Source organism: Bidens hawaiensis, unplaced genomic scaffold, assembly GCF_021521415.1.
Source record: "Bidens hawaiensis isolate Kalapana, Puna unplaced genomic scaffold, B.hawaiensis_p1.1 tig00017033_1, whole genome shotgun sequence".
Classification (NCBI taxonomy): Eukaryota; Viridiplantae; Streptophyta; class Magnoliopsida; order Asterales; family Asteraceae; genus Bidens; species Bidens hawaiensis.
Genome location: NW_027492575.1, coordinates 55,322 through 74,472, shown reverse-complemented (window position 1 = coordinate 74,472; position 19,151 = coordinate 55,322). Strand labels below are relative to the sequence as shown.

The 19,151-nt window shown below is 34.9% G+C and overlaps 1 protein-coding gene and 1 pseudogene across 2 annotated transcripts; both read left to right on the top strand.

Annotated features, from left to right (window-relative positions):
• Positions 1-4,230: 4,230 nt before the first annotated feature.
• On the top strand, positions 4,231-7,008 carry LOC143552749 (uncharacterized; annotated as a pseudogene). The gene is made up of 2 exons (XR_013138704.1): positions 4,231-6,638; positions 6,716-7,008. The product of XR_013138704.1 is annotated as an uncharacterized LOC143552749 (transcript).
• A 2,691-nt stretch (positions 7,009-9,699) lies between these two features.
• On the top strand, positions 9,700-11,853 carry LOC143552747 (leucine-rich repeat receptor-like protein kinase PEPR1). The gene is made up of 2 exons (XM_077042892.1): positions 9,700-11,470; positions 11,549-11,853. Exons 1-2 carry the CDS (start codon positions 9,700-9,702, stop codon positions 11,851-11,853), a joined length of 2,076 nt encoding a protein of 691 aa, XP_076899007.1.
• Positions 11,854-19,151: the final 7,298 nt, after the last annotated feature.

The window sequence follows — 19,151 nt, the reverse complement described above, 5'->3', positions numbered from 1 at the left end:
AATCAAAAAACACTAAAAGTTTAGTTCCAATCTTCATTTTTCATCTTAAAAGTTTACTCCCAATCTTCATCATCTTCATAATCTTCATCATCACCATCAACGGTAGATCCTTTTGTGTTTTGTTTCCGGTCATAACATCTAAAAATACACATATAATTGTATTAATATTTAAGTAAAAACACATATCGGTTTGGTTCGGTTTTTTTCGGTTTTTTAAAAATGGAAAACTGAACCGAAACCGAAAATTCGGTTTTTCAAAAAAAAAACAAAAAATTAACTGTCAGTTAATGCTTTGGTTCGGTTTTTTCGGTTAATTCGGTTTTGGTTCGGTTAATTCAGTTTCCTGCTCACCCGTAACTAATATTATACCAAATAAAGGAATGTGTTAAATATAATAAACTAATATTTTAATTATTATAATAGTTAGGTTTCTATCCATATAATAAGATTTTCAAATTTTAAATTGATATGTCATAAAAATAAATTAATATTAGTGAAACTTGGAAAAAGGCGTATTATGAACAAAAAATCACAATATATAAACATAACTTTAAGTAACAAACATATTAAGCATCATATCGATTAACCGATAATTTAAAAAAAAATCATACCTTTAAACCCAAAATAGATTAAAACATAAATCGATTAATAGGAATAGATTAAATACCAAATCTATTAACCGTTAGTATAAAAAATCATGCAGTTAAACCCTAAACCCAATAACAGTGAATCAATTTGATGTTGTTCTTCACAAAAATCGATTAAACACTAAAATATAAATCACACCTGATAATTGCAAACGATGAACATATTTGATGTTGTTTGGATTATGAAATCGATAAATCATGAAGAACCGGTTATAGATGAGGCGAAGAATTTGGTTACAAACGATGGGGAGCGTTATGATTTTTGAACGAAGCATATGCCTTTTAAAGAAGAAACGATTAACAATTTAAACCTAGTAAATTTAATAAGTTTTTTTTAATTTTAACAATAATTAGAATAATTAATATCATAATTACATTAATAAGTTACAAAAATATATTAAAGTCAATATAATTGATTAAATTTGTTGTGAATATGTGAAAATTAGATTTACGGAAGGTTGATGACATGGAAGCCTATGTGAACAACCTAGGTGAAGAACACGCGGACAAAATTGTATTGTTTTAATATATTAGTTAGATTATATTTTACAAGTATGTGTTCACTCACTATTTCACTGTTTCTTTGTATTTTGGCTTCACAGTATTGTAAAGTTAGCTTTGACTGTTGTACAATCTCAATTCGTTTGGTTGTGTTACACGTGTGTTTGGTTGGATTACACGTGCTTTGTTTGTGTTTATGTTCTTTACAGATACAGATGTTTCTTTACCTACCATTATTCTCTGCAGGTTGAAAAGGCTCTCTTCTCTGTCTTCATACATCTTTATCATTGTTCGGTTTCTCTCTATTGTTGCGTCTCCGATTCGTGTTTTGCGGGGTTCGGTTTTGGAAACCCTAGGTGAGACGACGCTATGGCTGTTGTCGGGTTCTATTTTGTAACCCTAGGCGGTGGTTGTGGCGGAGATCGGCTACTTTTGGTTGTATATAGCTGTGATAAGATCGGCTACTGTTGCCGGGTTCCAATTTGGAACCCTAGGCGGCGGTGGCGGAGACCTGCGACATTAGGTTGTGTACGACTGTAGCAGAAGTGAGACGGTGGTAACTACCGCCTGTGAATGATGTCAGGTTCCAATACAAATATACAATCAATGTTCTTGATTTGGGCGAAATGGCAGAATCCGACTCCGGTGGACGACGACTGTCTTCTTCATCTGATTGTGATTGTACATTATGGTTGTGCTTGTTTTTGCTTAAAATATCTGCAGGAGGCTTGTGTCTGCGGGCGCGCAGACATAAGCTTCTGAAGACTGTTTGTTTGTTTTTTAAAATAAGATCTGCAAACTACTTTTATAGTCTTAAAAAAGAAGCTATTGTTTAACTTCTTCACACTTCTTAACATCCTATCAACACCCAATGTGCAATACCACCACCCATCATGCGTCGCCACCACCACCACCGTCCACCACCACCCACCGTTCACCACCACGACCACCCACCGTCCGCCACCACCACCATCCATCACCGCCACCACCCACCGTCCACTACCACCACCCACCACCACCGTCTAACACCACCACCCACTCGTCGGCCATAACCATCGTCCACTACCACCACCCATCGTCCACCATCACCACCCACCACCACTGTCCATCACCACCACCCACCACCATCCATCACCACCACCACCCACTCCCGTCGGCCACAACCGTCGTCACTACCACCAACCACTGTCCGCCACCACCACCACCTACCATCCGCCACCAACACCGTTGACCACCCACCACCATCACCGTCCATCACCACCACCACCCCACCGTCCGCCACCACCACCCACCACCACCACCTACCATCCGCCACCATCACCGTCCGCCACCCACCACCATCACCGTCCATCACCACCACCATCCACCTTCCGCCACTACCACCGTCCACCGCCTTCCACCAACTATTTTACTAGTCTACAGACGTTAAATGACTTCTATCTACTGGATATGTATGATAGGTAACTAATTTTTAGCTTATGCAGACGATACCCAGTTTATAAAACAAACAGTATTTTATTTTCAGATTGCAGACCTTCAGACCACACCTTCAGTTGCAGACATGAAATCAGATGAAATCAAATTGCAGACAGTTTTTGTCTTAAAAAACAAACAGCACCTATGATGTTGTAGTTGCTGATTGTAATGTTGATCTGAGTCTACATGTGGGTGATAAAAGGCTATGATGATGAGCTCCTCATCTGAACCACTACAATTGTTGTCTTTATATGTTGATAATGATGAAAGTTGTATGTTTAAGGCTATGATGATGTCTGAGCCTTCTTTTTATTTCCAAGTAACAAACTCTTATGTTTAGTTGCACCTACCTTTTAATTCTCGTAGCCTAATTCTTTTTAGTGCTTTTGTTTTTATTTATTAGTTCTCATCGTCTATCACTAAAACCCAACGCTAAATATCTAATTTCTTGGTAGTTAATTACTGCCTGCAAGGTGTTCGATCAAATGCAACAAAGAAATCGACGTTAAACAAACACATGCAACTAAAAGTTTATGTCGTAATGTTCCATTTTGGAACCCTAAGAGACGCCGGCGGTGGTATATATGGTGGTGGCCAACATTTGGTTTTTCTCTGTGGTTTTGGATGCGTGGTTTTTCCCTAATTTGGCATTGTTGTTGTTGGCTTTTGAGTCGTCTATGGCGACGACAGTAAACCGTCTTTGCTGGCGGCTGTTTTAGGCCGTCTTTGGTGGCGGTGGTTATGTGCCTGTTTCTTATGAGGGTTGTAGTTTGTTAACAAAATCTGTGTGGCCTGCTCCGGTTGGTAGCTATGATAAGTTCTAAAAATTTTGTAAACATTAATGGCCATTGCCTTGCAATGATGCTGGATGGTAGGTGTAAATGTGGATTGTGTATTCTTTCCTGATTTGAGTTTTATTTAAGGTTTAATTTGGTTGATTGTTTGATTTAGAAGTTTAATTTCTTGGCAGTTGATGTTTAATTTGACAGTTTAATTTCTAAAACGGTATCGTACGTTGCAACCATACGATGCAACCATAACGGAAATTTTAGCATCAAGCGTTCACAGATTTCTTTCTATATCACATGTGCACACAAACCCAACATAATGTGTGTATACTAACGGTGGATTTAAATACGTTCTGCTCCTGCCGCAACGCGACGGGTCTAAATACTAGTTTGAATTAAAAACTAAGATGTTCCTAACTCATACTTTATATACTTATATTATATACATTTACATAGTAAAGATAATAATACAATGCTTAAAGTATTATTATTATTATTATTATTATTATTATTATTATTGACATAGGGGTAAGCCGGTAAGGTCTCATGGTTTTAGTAGGACCACTACTAAATACTAATGGGTGGTGGTGGCAAAATCTTTTAAAAAATAGTAGGACCACTGTGTGGAGACTGGAGACAGCCTAATCACAACACTGAACCCTAAAGAGGGGTTGGAAATTTTGGAACAAATCTCTGCCGTTGATTTCCAAAGTTAATTAGCATGGCTTTGGGAATGCATATATATACATATACCCATTGACACTTAAGAATCATAAAACCACACTTGTTCAGTTTGTTATTATATAAACAATAAACAATATTTATATAATGTGGCATACTAATACTATTATTCATCTTCTTATGATTCTCTTTTTCATGTTATCATCACAAACCACCGCCAATGCTTTCAACAAGTCCTTAGAAGGAAAAGCTTTGGTTGCAACTAAATGGCGACTATATGCAAATGCTTCAGGAGATCATTGTTATTGGCCTGGGTATCCATTGCAATAAAGCACGAAGTGTCGTTTAGATAAGCTTATACGAGCATTACCTTGGCCTCGGGGGTCCACCTGATCTGGGAAGCCTTGACTTCCCTTCCTTTCCACACCTTGTTCACCTTATTATTGATAAATGCGGTCTTGAAGGAAGCATCTTGGTTTGCTCTCAAATCTCACCCAACTTTCACTTTCAGGGAATCAACTCACAGGTAACTTACCTGTTTCCCTCATCAATCTAACCCATTTAGAATCCCTGGATCTTTCTTATAACAATTTCAGTGGTAACTTACCTGTCTCACTTGCCAATTTCACCTGTTTGAAAAAGCTTTATCTTCATGGAAACATATTCAGTGGTGAGGTACCTGTTTCGCTCACCGATCTCACCCATTTAGCAGTCCTTTATATTTCTGATAACAATTTTAGTGGTGAGTTACCTGCCTCTTTCACCAATCTCACCCATTTGAAAATCATTGACCTTTCTAGTAACAAATTCATTGGTGAAGTATCTGTTTCCATAGCCTGTCTCACCAATTTAAAATATCTTGATCTTTCTAGTAACAATTTCAGTTGTCAATTACCTGCTTTGCTCACCAATCTCATCCATTTGGAATACCTGTCTCTCACTAGAAATAATATCAGTGGTGAGTTACCTGTTTACCTCACAAATATCACCCATTTGATCCAACTTAGACTTGATCGTAACAGTTTCAGTGGTAAGTTACCCATTTGGCCCACCAAGCTCGCCCATCTGGCCCACCTTCATCTTTCTCATAACAATTTCAGTAGTAAGTTACCCGTATTACCTCCCAATCTTACCAATTTATATTACCTTGATCTTAGTAAAAACCAGCTTACAGGTCCGATCCCTCCTCTTATGGTTCCATGCTCAATCTCACACACCTAGACTTAAGCACAAATAAACTCAATTGCATCTATCCCAAACGAAATTACTAACTTGCAAAACTTAATATCACTAAATCTAGGGGACAACAATTTTACCAGTCCAATTCCCTCAAATCTTGGTAACCTAGAATGTTTAGTGTTTTTAAACCTTGGCATGAATTCCATAAGTGGTCCCATACCTCCAAATATAACAAGTTTGATGCAATTAGAACATGTCGACCTTAACAATAATAGACTTGTGGGTCCTGCTCACCCTGAACTTGGAAAACTTCTTTACCTTGATCTTTCATCAAACAAGTTGTCAGGAAACGTATCCTTCCAAAAACCATGTCTTCTAGAACATCTAGACATCTCTATGAATCATATGACAGGAGCTATCACAAGTCTTCTTGTTTGCAAGTACATAGAGTATTTGGGCCTTAGTAGTAACAATTTTGATGGAGAAGAACTAAGTAATTTGGAGTTCCCACATTTACAGTTCTTAAACCAGTCTCTGAATAATCTGACTGCAATCGACCCCTGTCCTTCTTCAGTCGAGAAAAGAGAAATTGGCTTGTCATGCAATTGCTTAAGTGGGAAATCGACATGCAAAGGACATATGCCAAGAAACAAACTAGTCCAACATTTGACCATATTTGTTCCCGTCATCCCGGGACTTTGCTTCTTGCTTCTTATTTACGTGTGTTACAAAAACCACAATGCCACAGAAAACAAAATCCAGCCAGAAATAAAAAGAAATGGAAATGTGTGCTCAGTATTGAATTATGATGGAACTCTTGCATATGAAGACTTCATCACTGCTAAAGAGGATTTTGACCTCAAATACTGCATTGGAACTGGTGGCTATGGTAGTGTTTATGAAGCCAAACTGCCTAACGGTAAAACCTTTGCTTTGAAAAAACTCCATCGGTTTGAAGTTGAGCATTTCGACCAGAGCTTCAAAAATGAAGTCCAAGTGTTAACCAACCTAAGGCACAAAAACATTGTAAAACTCTATGGTTTTTGTTTGCATAACAAATGCAACTTCCTTGTATATGAATACATGGAAAAGGGGAGTCTATTTTTCACCTTGAGTGACAGTGAATTAGCTGTGGAAGTGGACTGGACGAAGAGGGTGAACATTATCAAAGGTATAGCCCATGCTTTGGCATACATGCATCATGATTGTAGTCCTCCTATTGTTCCCAGAGACATATCAACCAACAACATTCTTTTGAACTCCGAAATGGAAGGCTTTGTTGGTGACTTTGGGGCAGCCAGATTGCTTGACCTGGATTCCTCCAACCAAACGGTAATAGCAGGAACTCCCGGATACATTGCTCCAGGTATTTGCATACGCTTCTTTTATGCCTATTAACTATTGAAGCTTTGTTAACGATCCTATATATATTTTGTCATGTAGAGCTTGCCTATAACATGACTGTGACGGAGAAATGTGATGTGTATAGCTTTGGGGTTGTAGCACTTGGGATCATTGGAGGGAAGCATCCGGGAGACCTTCTCTCATCCCTAAACAATTGGAATGGTCATGGTACACCGTTGGAAAACATATTAGACGAACGACTACCTTATCCAACAAACAGATCAACTGAAAAGGAAACCATGGTTGTTTGTAATGTAGCAGTAGCATGCATTCTCACAGATCCAGAAGGTCGACCGACAATGAGAAATGTGTGCCAGGAATTATCACGTTGAACTCATCAGTTGGGCTATCTCCATTTCGCTTTGTCATATTTAGAACCACCCCTAATAATATTTGTGTCACCAGCAAACAAAAGTTGTAAACTTGAAATTTTCAGACTGTTTGAAATGCAGATCTAAACTTCTAAATAAAGGTATGAACTTGAAACATTCTATTAAGAGCAACCCCTTTGTTATCTGTGTGCCCTTGAATAAGTTAGTACGTGTTCCCTCAGCAGCAAATAAAGCTGTGAACTTGAAACTGATCTGCAATGTAAACAGATATAAATTTCTAAATAAAGCTATGAACTTGAAACATTCTACTTAATAAGAAATGCAATACGATTCCTTCTCTTCTATACTGGACTCGTGTCAAAATGGGTCACATACTCATACCAGAATTACATATGTTTCAAATATAGTCACCCTGCTCAAAGTCACTCTTAAACAAATGAACTAAAGAACAAAAAACCGACTTCTATTATTTATATGTAACAATATCTCATCATCCATGAATGAAAGCAAACAAATTACTGAAAAATGTAAAAGTAGTGGGATGTAAAAACGTTATAACTAAAACATTTGAATAAATTAAGTTAGTTTAAGAGAATTTCGACACACCACCCCAATTTAGTGAATTTTGATTTCTACAAAGTACGAAAGTGGAACAAAAAGGAACCCTAACTTAACTAACTACCTAACACCCAAATTCAAAACAGTTGCAATAAGGTTAACACTATGACTAAATCAATTGAATGAATTAAGCTAGTTTAAGTAACCTACCAAATGGAGCGATGGAGAAGCTGGTAGAATGTGAGGTAAGTGAAACGTGGAATCCGCTTGAGAGTAAGCAGATGAGAGAATATGGAATCATTTTGAGGTTTTAGACCTTCCTTTTGCAAATTCCCGGTACCGAAATCGTATCAAACGGGTGCAAAAGTTTTGAGTTTCGATATCAGGACCGGTATTGGTATTTCTTGAATTTTTAACCTTTGGGGACGGTACCGGTACCGAACCGAAGATTTTTGGTACCGGTACAAAAAATTTGCGATTTTCGGGATCAGGACCGGTCAGTACCAGTACGGTACTGATCTCATCCCTATTTTCAACCCATCCCCTAAAATAATGTGAAGGGAGTTTGCAGATTATAGGGTGAGGTTTTAAGTTGTTGTTAGAGTAAATTATAGGGTGCAGAGAGAAAGAATAGTGATTTTTTTTTAAATTTGAGGAAATTTTGTTTGCCCCTATTTATTTTTTAATATCTGTTGAATTGGTTGGGAGTAGAATATAGATAAAACTGTAATGATAAAGGTATAAAAAGTATTATTTAATTTAATAGGTGAGAAAAATGTAGTGTTTTAGTAATTATAGAGATGAGGATATGAAACAGGCTGGGAATGCTCTAACATTGTAGTACTTTCGTTTTTCTTTTTTTCGGTTTTTTATTTTGGTTGGTTTGGATAAAATAAGATATTGGCCAAATATAAAAATTTTAGGCTTAAGAGGGTGTTCGGGATTGCTTATTTTCACCGACTTATAACTTATTACTTAACTTTTTGAAAAGTTAATAAGTTGTTTGGGATTGTTTATGTTGTGAGAGCATAAGTTAATAAGTTACAATGTTGTGACTTATTTATTAACTTATAACAAAAAAAATTATAAGGAGGCAAAATAAGGAAACCCATACATCCTGCTAAATCTGTTTGTTAATTAATAAGTAACTGATTATTACATACTAGGTTGATGACCCGTATAATTCCCGGGCTAAACCATTATTAAAAACAAAAATCATAAATCCGTAAAAGCATTTAGCAATTGAAATGGCGTATTACATAAAAAGAAAAATAAAGTTATAATAATTTACAAATTTGCTGTGAGTGCAATAAAAATGTGGATAAATAACAGAATAGATGTTTGAGTGGGGATAAAGATAGGAATAGTAGAAAATGGGATGCGAAAGGTTTTTGAAAAGTAAAAAATTTAAATAAATTTGTGTTTTTACTTAAATTGTAAAAATAAAAATAAAGTCCAATACGAATGCTCTTAGCCAATGATTCATGATATAATATACAACGTCAAGTATTGAATAGATTTCAAGAAAACAACAATAAACATGGAATTTACATAATAACTTTCCAATATTATTATAACTAGGAAAATACCTCAAAACTCAACTAAAAATAACACTTTCATATGAACATTGAACAACCTTAATTTGGTGTACAAACATATTTATAAACTTGCTCAAAAATTTGTGAATAATAAAACCCTAATTACCTCTTATAGTCATAGTTACACGACTGACCCACCAAGTACTTATGAAGCCTCAAATATTGAGGCCAGCACAAAGTAAGATATGAAAAATTAAAGCTCTAGATTGTATAACGTTAGCGAATCTTGATTGAATGCACAAAATATGATATGGAGAAGTGAAAGTTGATTGAATAAGTATAATATTATATAAAACCTATCCGTATCTAATCTATGTCCAGTGAGATATCTGTGATGTCAAAATAGATACCTAGCCATGAAGCAGCCAACGCCAACTTATCTTGACTAAAGTTTCGACGCTGAAAGTTGACTTAGAAAAGTAAACGGCATTGACTTTGCAAATACTAGTTATAATTATAATTTATGAACGAGTGAAACTAATCCACGAGATTCACCCATCCAACTCGTATACCAGATTGATAACTAAACAATATAATGCAGCACACTATTACTCATCTTCTTCTTCTTTTGATTCCCTTTTTCATGTTATCAGAAACCACCGCCAATGATTTCAGTACATCATTAGAAGCAGAAGCTTTGCTTGCCACTGACTGGTGGCCACATGTAAACGCCTCACAACATCATTGTAATTGGCCTCACGTCTATTGCAATGAAGCAGGAAGTGTCGTTTCAATAAACTTTTTTAATTATGACCTTCAGTATCTAGGCAATATGGAAAGCCTCAACTTTGCTTCAATTCCAAACCTTGAGCGGTTTTCTATAGAATACTGTAAACTTGAAGGAAGCATCCCGGAGCAGATTGGTTTGCTGTCAAATCTCACCTATCTTTCACTATATGGTAATCTCCTCACAGGTAACTTACCTGTTTCAATGGCCAATCTCACCGGTTTAAGGCAACTTTATCTTAGTAAAAACCAACTTAGTGGTCCAATCCCACGATCTTATGGTTCGATGGTCAGTCTCAAAGTCCTAGACTTGAGCACAAACCAACTAAATGCATCCATCCCAAACGAAATTAGTAATTTGAAAAACTTGTTAACATTGAATCTGGGAAATAACAGTTTTGACGGTCCATTTCCCTCAAATTTTGGTAGTCTAAGCCGACTGAAAACTTTAAACCTTGGCATGAATTCCATAAGTGGTCGCATACCTCTAGAGATGGCAAATATGACAAGCTTACAACGTCTCGACCTTAATCATAATAATCTTGTGGGTCTGATTTATGGAAGCCTGTCAAGACTTTCTTACCTTGATGTTTCATCAAACCAGTTGTCGGGTAATTTGTCTTTTCAAGAACCATGTAAGCTACAACATCTAGACATCTCTATGAATCGTTTGACTGGAGCTTTCACAGGTCTTCATGTTTGCAGTGACTTGAAGTACTTGGATCTTAAAAGTAATAATTTCGTTGGTGAAGAACTTAATAATAATCTAACTACAATCACCCCCAGTCCTTCTTCAGTCCAGGATAGAGAATTTGGATTGTCAAGCAACACGACCAGCATAGAACATATGCGAAGAAAGAAACCGGTCCACCTTTTGGCCATTTTTCTTCCCATAATCTTGGGGCTTTGCTTCTTGTTTCTTGTTTACGTGTGTTACAAAAAGCACGACGACAAAGAAAATAAAATCCAGCCAGAAACATTAAAACATGGAAATGTGTACTCCATATTAAATTTTGATGGAACAATTGCATATGAAGACTTCATCGCTGCTACAGAAGACTTTGACCTCAAATACTGCATTGGAACCGGTGGCTATGGTAGCGTTTATCAAGCAAAATTGTTTAATGGTAAAATATTCGCTTTGAAAAAACTCCATCGTTTTGAAGCCGATCAACCAGCATTTGACAAGAGTTTCAAGAATGAAATCTATGTGTTAACCAACCTAAGGCACAAAAACATTGTCAAACTGTATGGTTTCTGTTTGCATAAAAAATGCAACTTCCTTGTATATGATTACATGGAGAATGGGAGCCTATTTTGTGCCTTGAGTGATAGTGAATCAGCTGTTGATATGGGTTGGATGAAGAGGGTGAACATTATCAAAGATGTAGCACATGCTTTGGCATATATGCATCATGATTGCAGCCCTCCTATCGTTCATAGAGACATATCAACCAACAACATTCTCTTGAACTCAGAAATGGAAGGATTTGTTGGTGACTTTGGAGCAGCCAGATTACTCGACCCGGATTCCTCAAACCAAACAGTAATTGTAGGAACTTTGGGATACATTGCTCCAGGTATTTCCATTGGCATATTTTAGGTCCATTTTTTGTAGAAATTTTGCTAACGATCATTTGATAAATATAATGATGTAGAACTTGCTTATAACATGATCGTGACCGAGAAATGTGACGTATATAGCTTTGGGGTGGTGGCACTTGAGACAATTGTAGGGAAGCATCCGGGAGATATGCTATCATTACTGAACAACTATTCGAATAGTCATGGTAAAGCATTGGATAATATATTAGACAAGCGACTCCCTTATCCTACCGATGGGTCAACTAAAAAGGAAATTATGCGTGTTTATAATGCAGCATTAGCATGCATTCTCACAGATCCAAAGTGTCGACCGACAATGAGAAACGTGTCTCAGGAGTTATTGTGTCGAGGGCATTGATCGTTAGGCCTATCTTCAAGAACAACCTTAATTATATAAAAATAAAGTTATGAATGGATGCCTACTCTATCTATCACATTCCATATTCAGTAATTAAGTTACTTGTAGAGTTGTAGGTCCCAAATATATGTATCATAGAACAATAAAATTGTTGTAGCGGCTATAGAAAGCATATGCACATTAGTCAAATCCTGAACACAGTATCATCCATAAATGTAAATGTTGTTGTAATTTGTTGCATAGAACACACAGCTCTTTTGAAGAACGAAGTTTTTGACGGATTAGTGTTTTAATAGTTTATTTTGAATTTGTGGTATAAACTAACTTGGCATGAGTTAAGCATGCTAAAATGTCAATCATTGTTAAGCGGACCTGATATTTTCTCTTAATCATTGTTGGAATTAGGCAGACCAAATGCCATATGCAACTTTATAGATATTTTGAAAAAAAAACGTACGAATGAATTGAAGCTTTGGTATGCAAATTTTGCACCACATCATGTATCTAAAACATGTTAACATCAGCCTATGTAAGTTCAGATTTTTGGAAGTCCTCAATGGCCAGGTGTGACACTCCGCTAAACAGGTCTTTTTCCGTACAATGTTTAATTATGATTTCTTAACGTTAATTCCCGCATGATCAAATTTTGTTAAGTTTAATCACAACGAGTCTAGCATAGGCACGATACATCATATATAAATAATATATTACTCGAACTTACGGAACATTTCCGACATAAACGGACGTTGGTGGCAACTTGAACATATCTGCTATTTAACGAACCTATTTGGTGAAACACTACCAACTCAAGGCATACGGACATTGATGACAAAATATTTTTGTTCAAATATTAAATTCATGCTCAAATAAATGTATGCCTCGTACGGCTTTACCAACTTAAAAACTTAACTTTTATATTAATATGTAAGTAAAAATATCCTAGCAATATATATATATATATGAGTATTAGACGTGTGCGAGTGAGTATTTAAGCACTAATGAACGAACGTTTGATCACTAAAATATCAAATGAAAATAACAAATAATATTGACATGCATCTATATGTTTATATATATTACAGTGTATATAGTTTGTATATATAGTTCTATAAATGTTAATCATACATCAACTTATGTTGTGATATATATATATATATATATAATGTTATTTTAAATAAGTATAAACACCAGGCACACAACTCATAATTCGTCTACCATTGTCGAATTGGAGTACCATTAAATTTGTTATATATGCATACAACATATATAATTTGCAAATAAATACAAGTGTCAAATGAATAGAACACTCCATATGTATACATTGTTTACTTATATTAATATGTAAGTAAAAATATCCTATCAATATCCTAGCACTAAATTATGAGAACTATAATAAAACTATTAAAGTACAAACTCCATATATTTTTGAAACCTAATGCAAGATCACAATCATCAATTCTATCCATCACCATATTTTCACTCCCGTTAACCACTCCCCTCACCATACCCTCTTTTCTTTAATTATTTTACTTCTATTTCACTCAAAACACTTCCTCGCCACATATTTCTATGACAAAATGTGTATTGTGTAAACCCCACCATATTTCCTATTAAAGCTTAGTCTTGCATGAGATAAACACAAACAAAAAGAAAATATATATCCTAACTATCCTCTCGGCTCTCTCTGTCTATCTCACACACTCATATATCAATCTACAACACACAAACATATATTACTTATTCAAAGATAACCATGGGTTAGGAAGCTCTAAAGGAAGTGGCAAGTGTAGGAGGTTTCCTTTTCTTAAGAAAGTGTACAAGCTCAAGGGGTGGAAACCAAACTCAAGATTTTCTATTTTCTTTCTAATATCTAATCATAGTGCTAAGTGAGCTAAACTCCTCTAAACCTATCTTTATATTGTTATATATATTTTGTTTATGCTAGTTATAAACACCCAACTAATAATCTACCCAATTAACATGTCAAAGAAACCTATAATAATGAACATAAACCTATTATGCTTAGAAAACACTTAGAGGTTAAGGGTTAAATGATATGGGTTAAGAACATGCTTAAATGTAGTTTATTTTATTTTTATACTAAAATTTGGTTAAAATGATTAAATGCATGGTGTCATACTTTTAAATGATCACTAAATTTATTTATACAAGAATGTTGTTTATATACTTGCTAGAAAAATAAGCTTTTCTAGTGTGTTTACAACCTCCTAAAAAAAGTAGCAAATAAATTGATGTTGTTAAAAGATGGATTTTGGTATAAAATATGCACACAAATTAGTATATTTGAAAGATGAAAGGTAAACCTATAAAACTATATAGTTTTGATTATATAAAAATAAATGAGCTAAACACGAGCTTAAAAGTCTAAGAGCTTGATTTGTGAAAAACATAAGTGAAATGTGAACATATAGAGGTTATATACCATTTTAGTGTAAAAGTATAGCTCTATGGAGTTATGAGTGGAAAATATATATATGTTTCTTTAAAGCAAACATTGGTTTTAAGTAGATGTATTTAAACCATGAATGTGATTTATAACTATAAATAAACAAAAGTGGTCTTTTATAAATTTTTATGTTAAGAATACGATCATTCAGTTTATAAAACTTATTATGGTTTTGACTAGTTTTATGTTATAAAGTTTACAAATAATAAGTATTATTTTTAACAATGGCATTTTATAGTCGAAACAATATTTTTTTTTACATAAATATATATTTTGGGGAAATATATAAATGTTAGGCGTAAAAGTAATAATTTTTACGAGTTAAACGATCAAAACTATAAATAAATTCGGTCTTAACATTTTTGAATGGAAATATAAATATATTATGTTTCACAAAAATATTGGTTGTAAATTAAGGAAAATTGTCTAGACATAAATATATATAATTTTAATATATATTACTAGTCCCAAACTAATATGTTATATCCAAATTACACCGACACTAATAAGAATTTTATTCTTAATATTTATATAAGCATATACATAAACATTTACTCTCCAAAAAGAATATAAAAACTTATCATCAACGGGTCGCCCAAAAATAAACGAAACGTTCGGTTGGTGAAAGCAACCGACACAAATTTAACAACAAAACTTTCGGTTGGTGAAAGCAACCGACACAAATATAATAAACGAAACGGCTAGTTGGGTGAAAGCGACTAGCATAAACCGACTTGCGAGTCGGTAACGAACTAACTTACCTTACGCGTTTAGGACGTGTGAAGGCAGCAGGACCGGGCTAATATAAAATTGCTAGCGAATCGATCACTGAACTCACAAGGTGAGTTTTACGACCCCTTTTTACTGTTTTATTGCTTTTAACTAGGGGGGAGAAACATACGCAACTGCTTTTATATACGATAGTTAGAAACAAAACAACCGATCCTTATACGAACTTGAGTTGAACCATGTAGTGCTATAAGTCCCTTGCTTGCATAATATAACCATTAGTTAACGGAGTTAGCCACAGGAATATACGGATAGTACTATTGATGTTGACATTTCCCCCTATTTTAGGGTAGTCGCTCTAACCTCCGATATTGCATCAAAACAGGGTGCGTATATTCTGTCTGTGAGATTTAAACAGGGCAAAAGGATATAAGTCGTGGTTTGGTTATAGGCTCAGGGTTCGTTATATTAATTCGTAGATTTAGCTAGTCTACGGAGGATCATCGTATTTGTTTCAATATGTTATCGTATACTTATTTGCGAACTGATTCAACGTTTTATGAACAACGTGATTTTACTTCGAGTCTTAAAACTTGTGGACTCACCAACCATTGTGTTGACCTTTTAAATTGTATGTTTCTTTCAGGGAATTAACAAGCTTGTAAGGAAATCATGGAACCGGGACCTCGATGCATAATTAGGATACCTATTTTTGGAGGGATTTCAGATGTATAACCCGATTGATATCTGGGTCATATACGAGAAATCTCTTATTATGTATAATTATCTTGTTAAAAACATTTCGTGGGTTGTAAAACTCTTTTGAAAACTAATGGTATCCTAATACTACTATGTTTGGGATAATCATATGCTTATGGTATACATGACGTCACGCGCCCGCGTTTCCGCTTTGGCGGGGTGTGACACCAGGGTTGTGAAACTAATAGTAAAATGATGATGATGATGATGATCATCATATAATCGTTACTGCGCAAACTTTACATTTTTTACAAATCAAAATTACTTCTGATTTTGGTTTTAGTTTGAATAATGTACGTTTGAAAGTAATATAAAGAGATTTTGATAAACATATTCCTCGCCAGTGAAAAATTTTAAGCATTTGAGTTAACCCTAGAGATTAAGGTATTCAAAATCTAACACTGTACCTCGATCAAAAAAGGTCAAGGATGGATGGATAAAAAGATGGATAAAGGTAGTTAAAAACTTTTATTTTTAGGTATTGTACGGAAATTATACCTCGGAATCAAATTCCATTTTTCCGTGTTCATTGAGTATGGCTTTCACTTAGCATTATTACATGAGAAGGTGTTTGATCGCAATGGAATTACCTTTTGATTAGGCAATGGTGTTTGTGACAAGTGAAATTACATTCGGGTAGTTAAGCAAATAGGTAAAGGTCTAAACTGGTAAATGATTGCAAAAGCCCAAATGACGGCCCAATAGAAATATTTAAGCTCTCGAGTCTATACCGTGTCATCGCCAGTGCCGGCTTTAGCTATGGTGTAAACGAGCTGTCGGCTCATTTCATGTTCGAGCTCGAGGGCTTGAGAATTGTTTTTCAAGCTCGAGCTCCGCTCGGGCTCAACTAATTTATTATTTATTAATTAAATTTATACATGTTTTTAATTAATTTTATAATATTGTTAAACCATAAACAAGGCTAATCTCGGCGTGAGCTAGGCTGTGAAATGTGAAATTAGTACATAGAAGTATAAAATAGGTAAACTTATAAATACATAAGGTTTGTAAGGCTTGGGCTCGATAAGTAAGTAAGTTTTATTTGAGGTTGAAGCTCGGCTTGGGCTCGAAAAAGCTCGGTTCTTTACCAGCACTTTATCGATCTGAACTTGAGTAGCTCGCAAGTAGCTCGGTTCGTTTACACTCTTAGCTTTAGCCCGCAACAACACCGCTTAACCATGTAGGCATGTCCACAACCAATATATATTTAATCTCGAGTTTTTAATAGAGGTGCATATCATAACCGGTTAACTGAACCGAAACCGAAACAAAAACCTAACCAAAACCAGTTAATAACCTATGTAAGAGAAACAAGTTACTTACTGATGGTTAGGAACAGGTCAGGGATGCTCACTTAGAAAACGATTGGAATCAGTTAAACCAAACATTTGTTAATACATTTAGTGTTAATAAGGGTATCTCGATAGTTAATATCGGTTAACCAGTTAATAAACTCGTGTTTTGATATGCAATTTGGCTACTCTTTTGTATGTTGTTTTGGCTATATTTGGTTTTGGTACTAACAATACATCAAAAACCAGTGTAATACACAATTAATAACGAAATGATTCATTCTTTTCATACAAACAAAAAAAAATATTAAAATTTGACGAACAAAATAATATGTATGCATTAAATCTAAACAAAATTTCATAACCGTGGCAAACGAAGTAATATCTATGCATTAAATCTAAAGAAACTTCCATCCAAAAAATAAAATTAACATCAAGCAAAATAAAATAACAATGATTATATAAACAACACACAGCTAACAAAACCCGTGTAACACATGAGCTATAAGCTAGGTATATATAATAAATAAGTAAAGGCAAAGCAAGTATATGTTGAAAAAAGTAAACTAAGAGCATTCCTAATGATGCTAGACTGTCGCTATCTAGGCAAAAACGATTAAATCAGTGTCCTAATCACCTAAGCAAGCTAGGGTAAGTCGGGTGTCGAACCACGAGGAGTATGCGGTCGGTGTGCAGTGAAACGGATTCCTAACATTGTGAAGTAATTCAATTAACAGTGCTGATCACACTAGCAAATGATTTGAGTTTTATAATAAACAAACAAGTAATCAAGTATTCAATCAATTAAACAAGCAAATCACACCCGGGAATTCAAGTAAGCAAACTAACAGCAATCTCATGCAACTTAACAAATTAACTATCTTGTGTCAACTACAGACTGACTAACCGGTTAAACCTTAGGCATCCACGCTCGCTAACACACGACACTGGTTATCAAACGGTCCCTGCCAGTGTGACTCAACTAAGGGCAAACGTATGCTTTCTCACAATTAACTGGTCAAAACAATCCTACGAGCAATTATTATAGCAACCGACAAACTAATCGTTCTGATCGACAAAAACCTAAACCGACTGAACGTACGGGCATACTAAATATCAATACTCATAGATTAACATCAAGACAATTACAATTAGTTGTTCTAGTACATGAGAAATAAACTGAAATATTACAAACTATACATCCCGAGCATGATTAAAAGGATCTAGCCGTGTCTCGGCATCTCTCGGGCTTCGATACAAATTATATGGAGCATGTATAAGCCTTTGAGATGAATGGAATCAATGGTTCTCCTCCTTGCTTATGACACTCCGTAAATAAAACGTTTTCTGTACTATCACTAAACATGATTTCTTTACGTTAATTCCCTCAAGATTACATTTTGTTAAGTTTAATCACAACGAGTTTAGCATAAGCGTTCGTTCATGATGCATGGCATTTAAGTAATTTTAGAAATTACTCGAACTTTCGGATTTTATCCGACGAATACAAGCAATGGTGATAACTTTCTTACCCGAGCGTATTTAACGAACCTATAAGGTTTGATTCTATATTATACAAATATATTTTATAATTATTTTATAAAATATCAACAACGAAAACAAACTGATTCTTCGAGCGTTTATCATCTTTTTAGTGAACCTATTTGGTGAAATATAAGCGACATAGAAACATATGAGCTTTGGTAACCAAAAATAATAACATTACATGCAATATAATGCATAACTTCATTGGTTTGCGAGATTAAAATTAATATTGTGTTAGAATGCTACACATATATGTACACTCAAATAAACGTATGTCTCGTAAATAACTAACTATAAGTTGCGAGGTGTGTGTACATACGAGCATGTATGATATATATTAAGCATACATGAGCTGATTTTATTCAATATATTGATCTAGATAATAAAAAAGTCTAAAGTTAAAGGGAATCATAATTGGCATGTAAGTAACTAATAATAAACTTGTAGTTAACTTTAATATCATTGATTAACAAATAAAATTATCATCTCATAATCCCATCCTATGG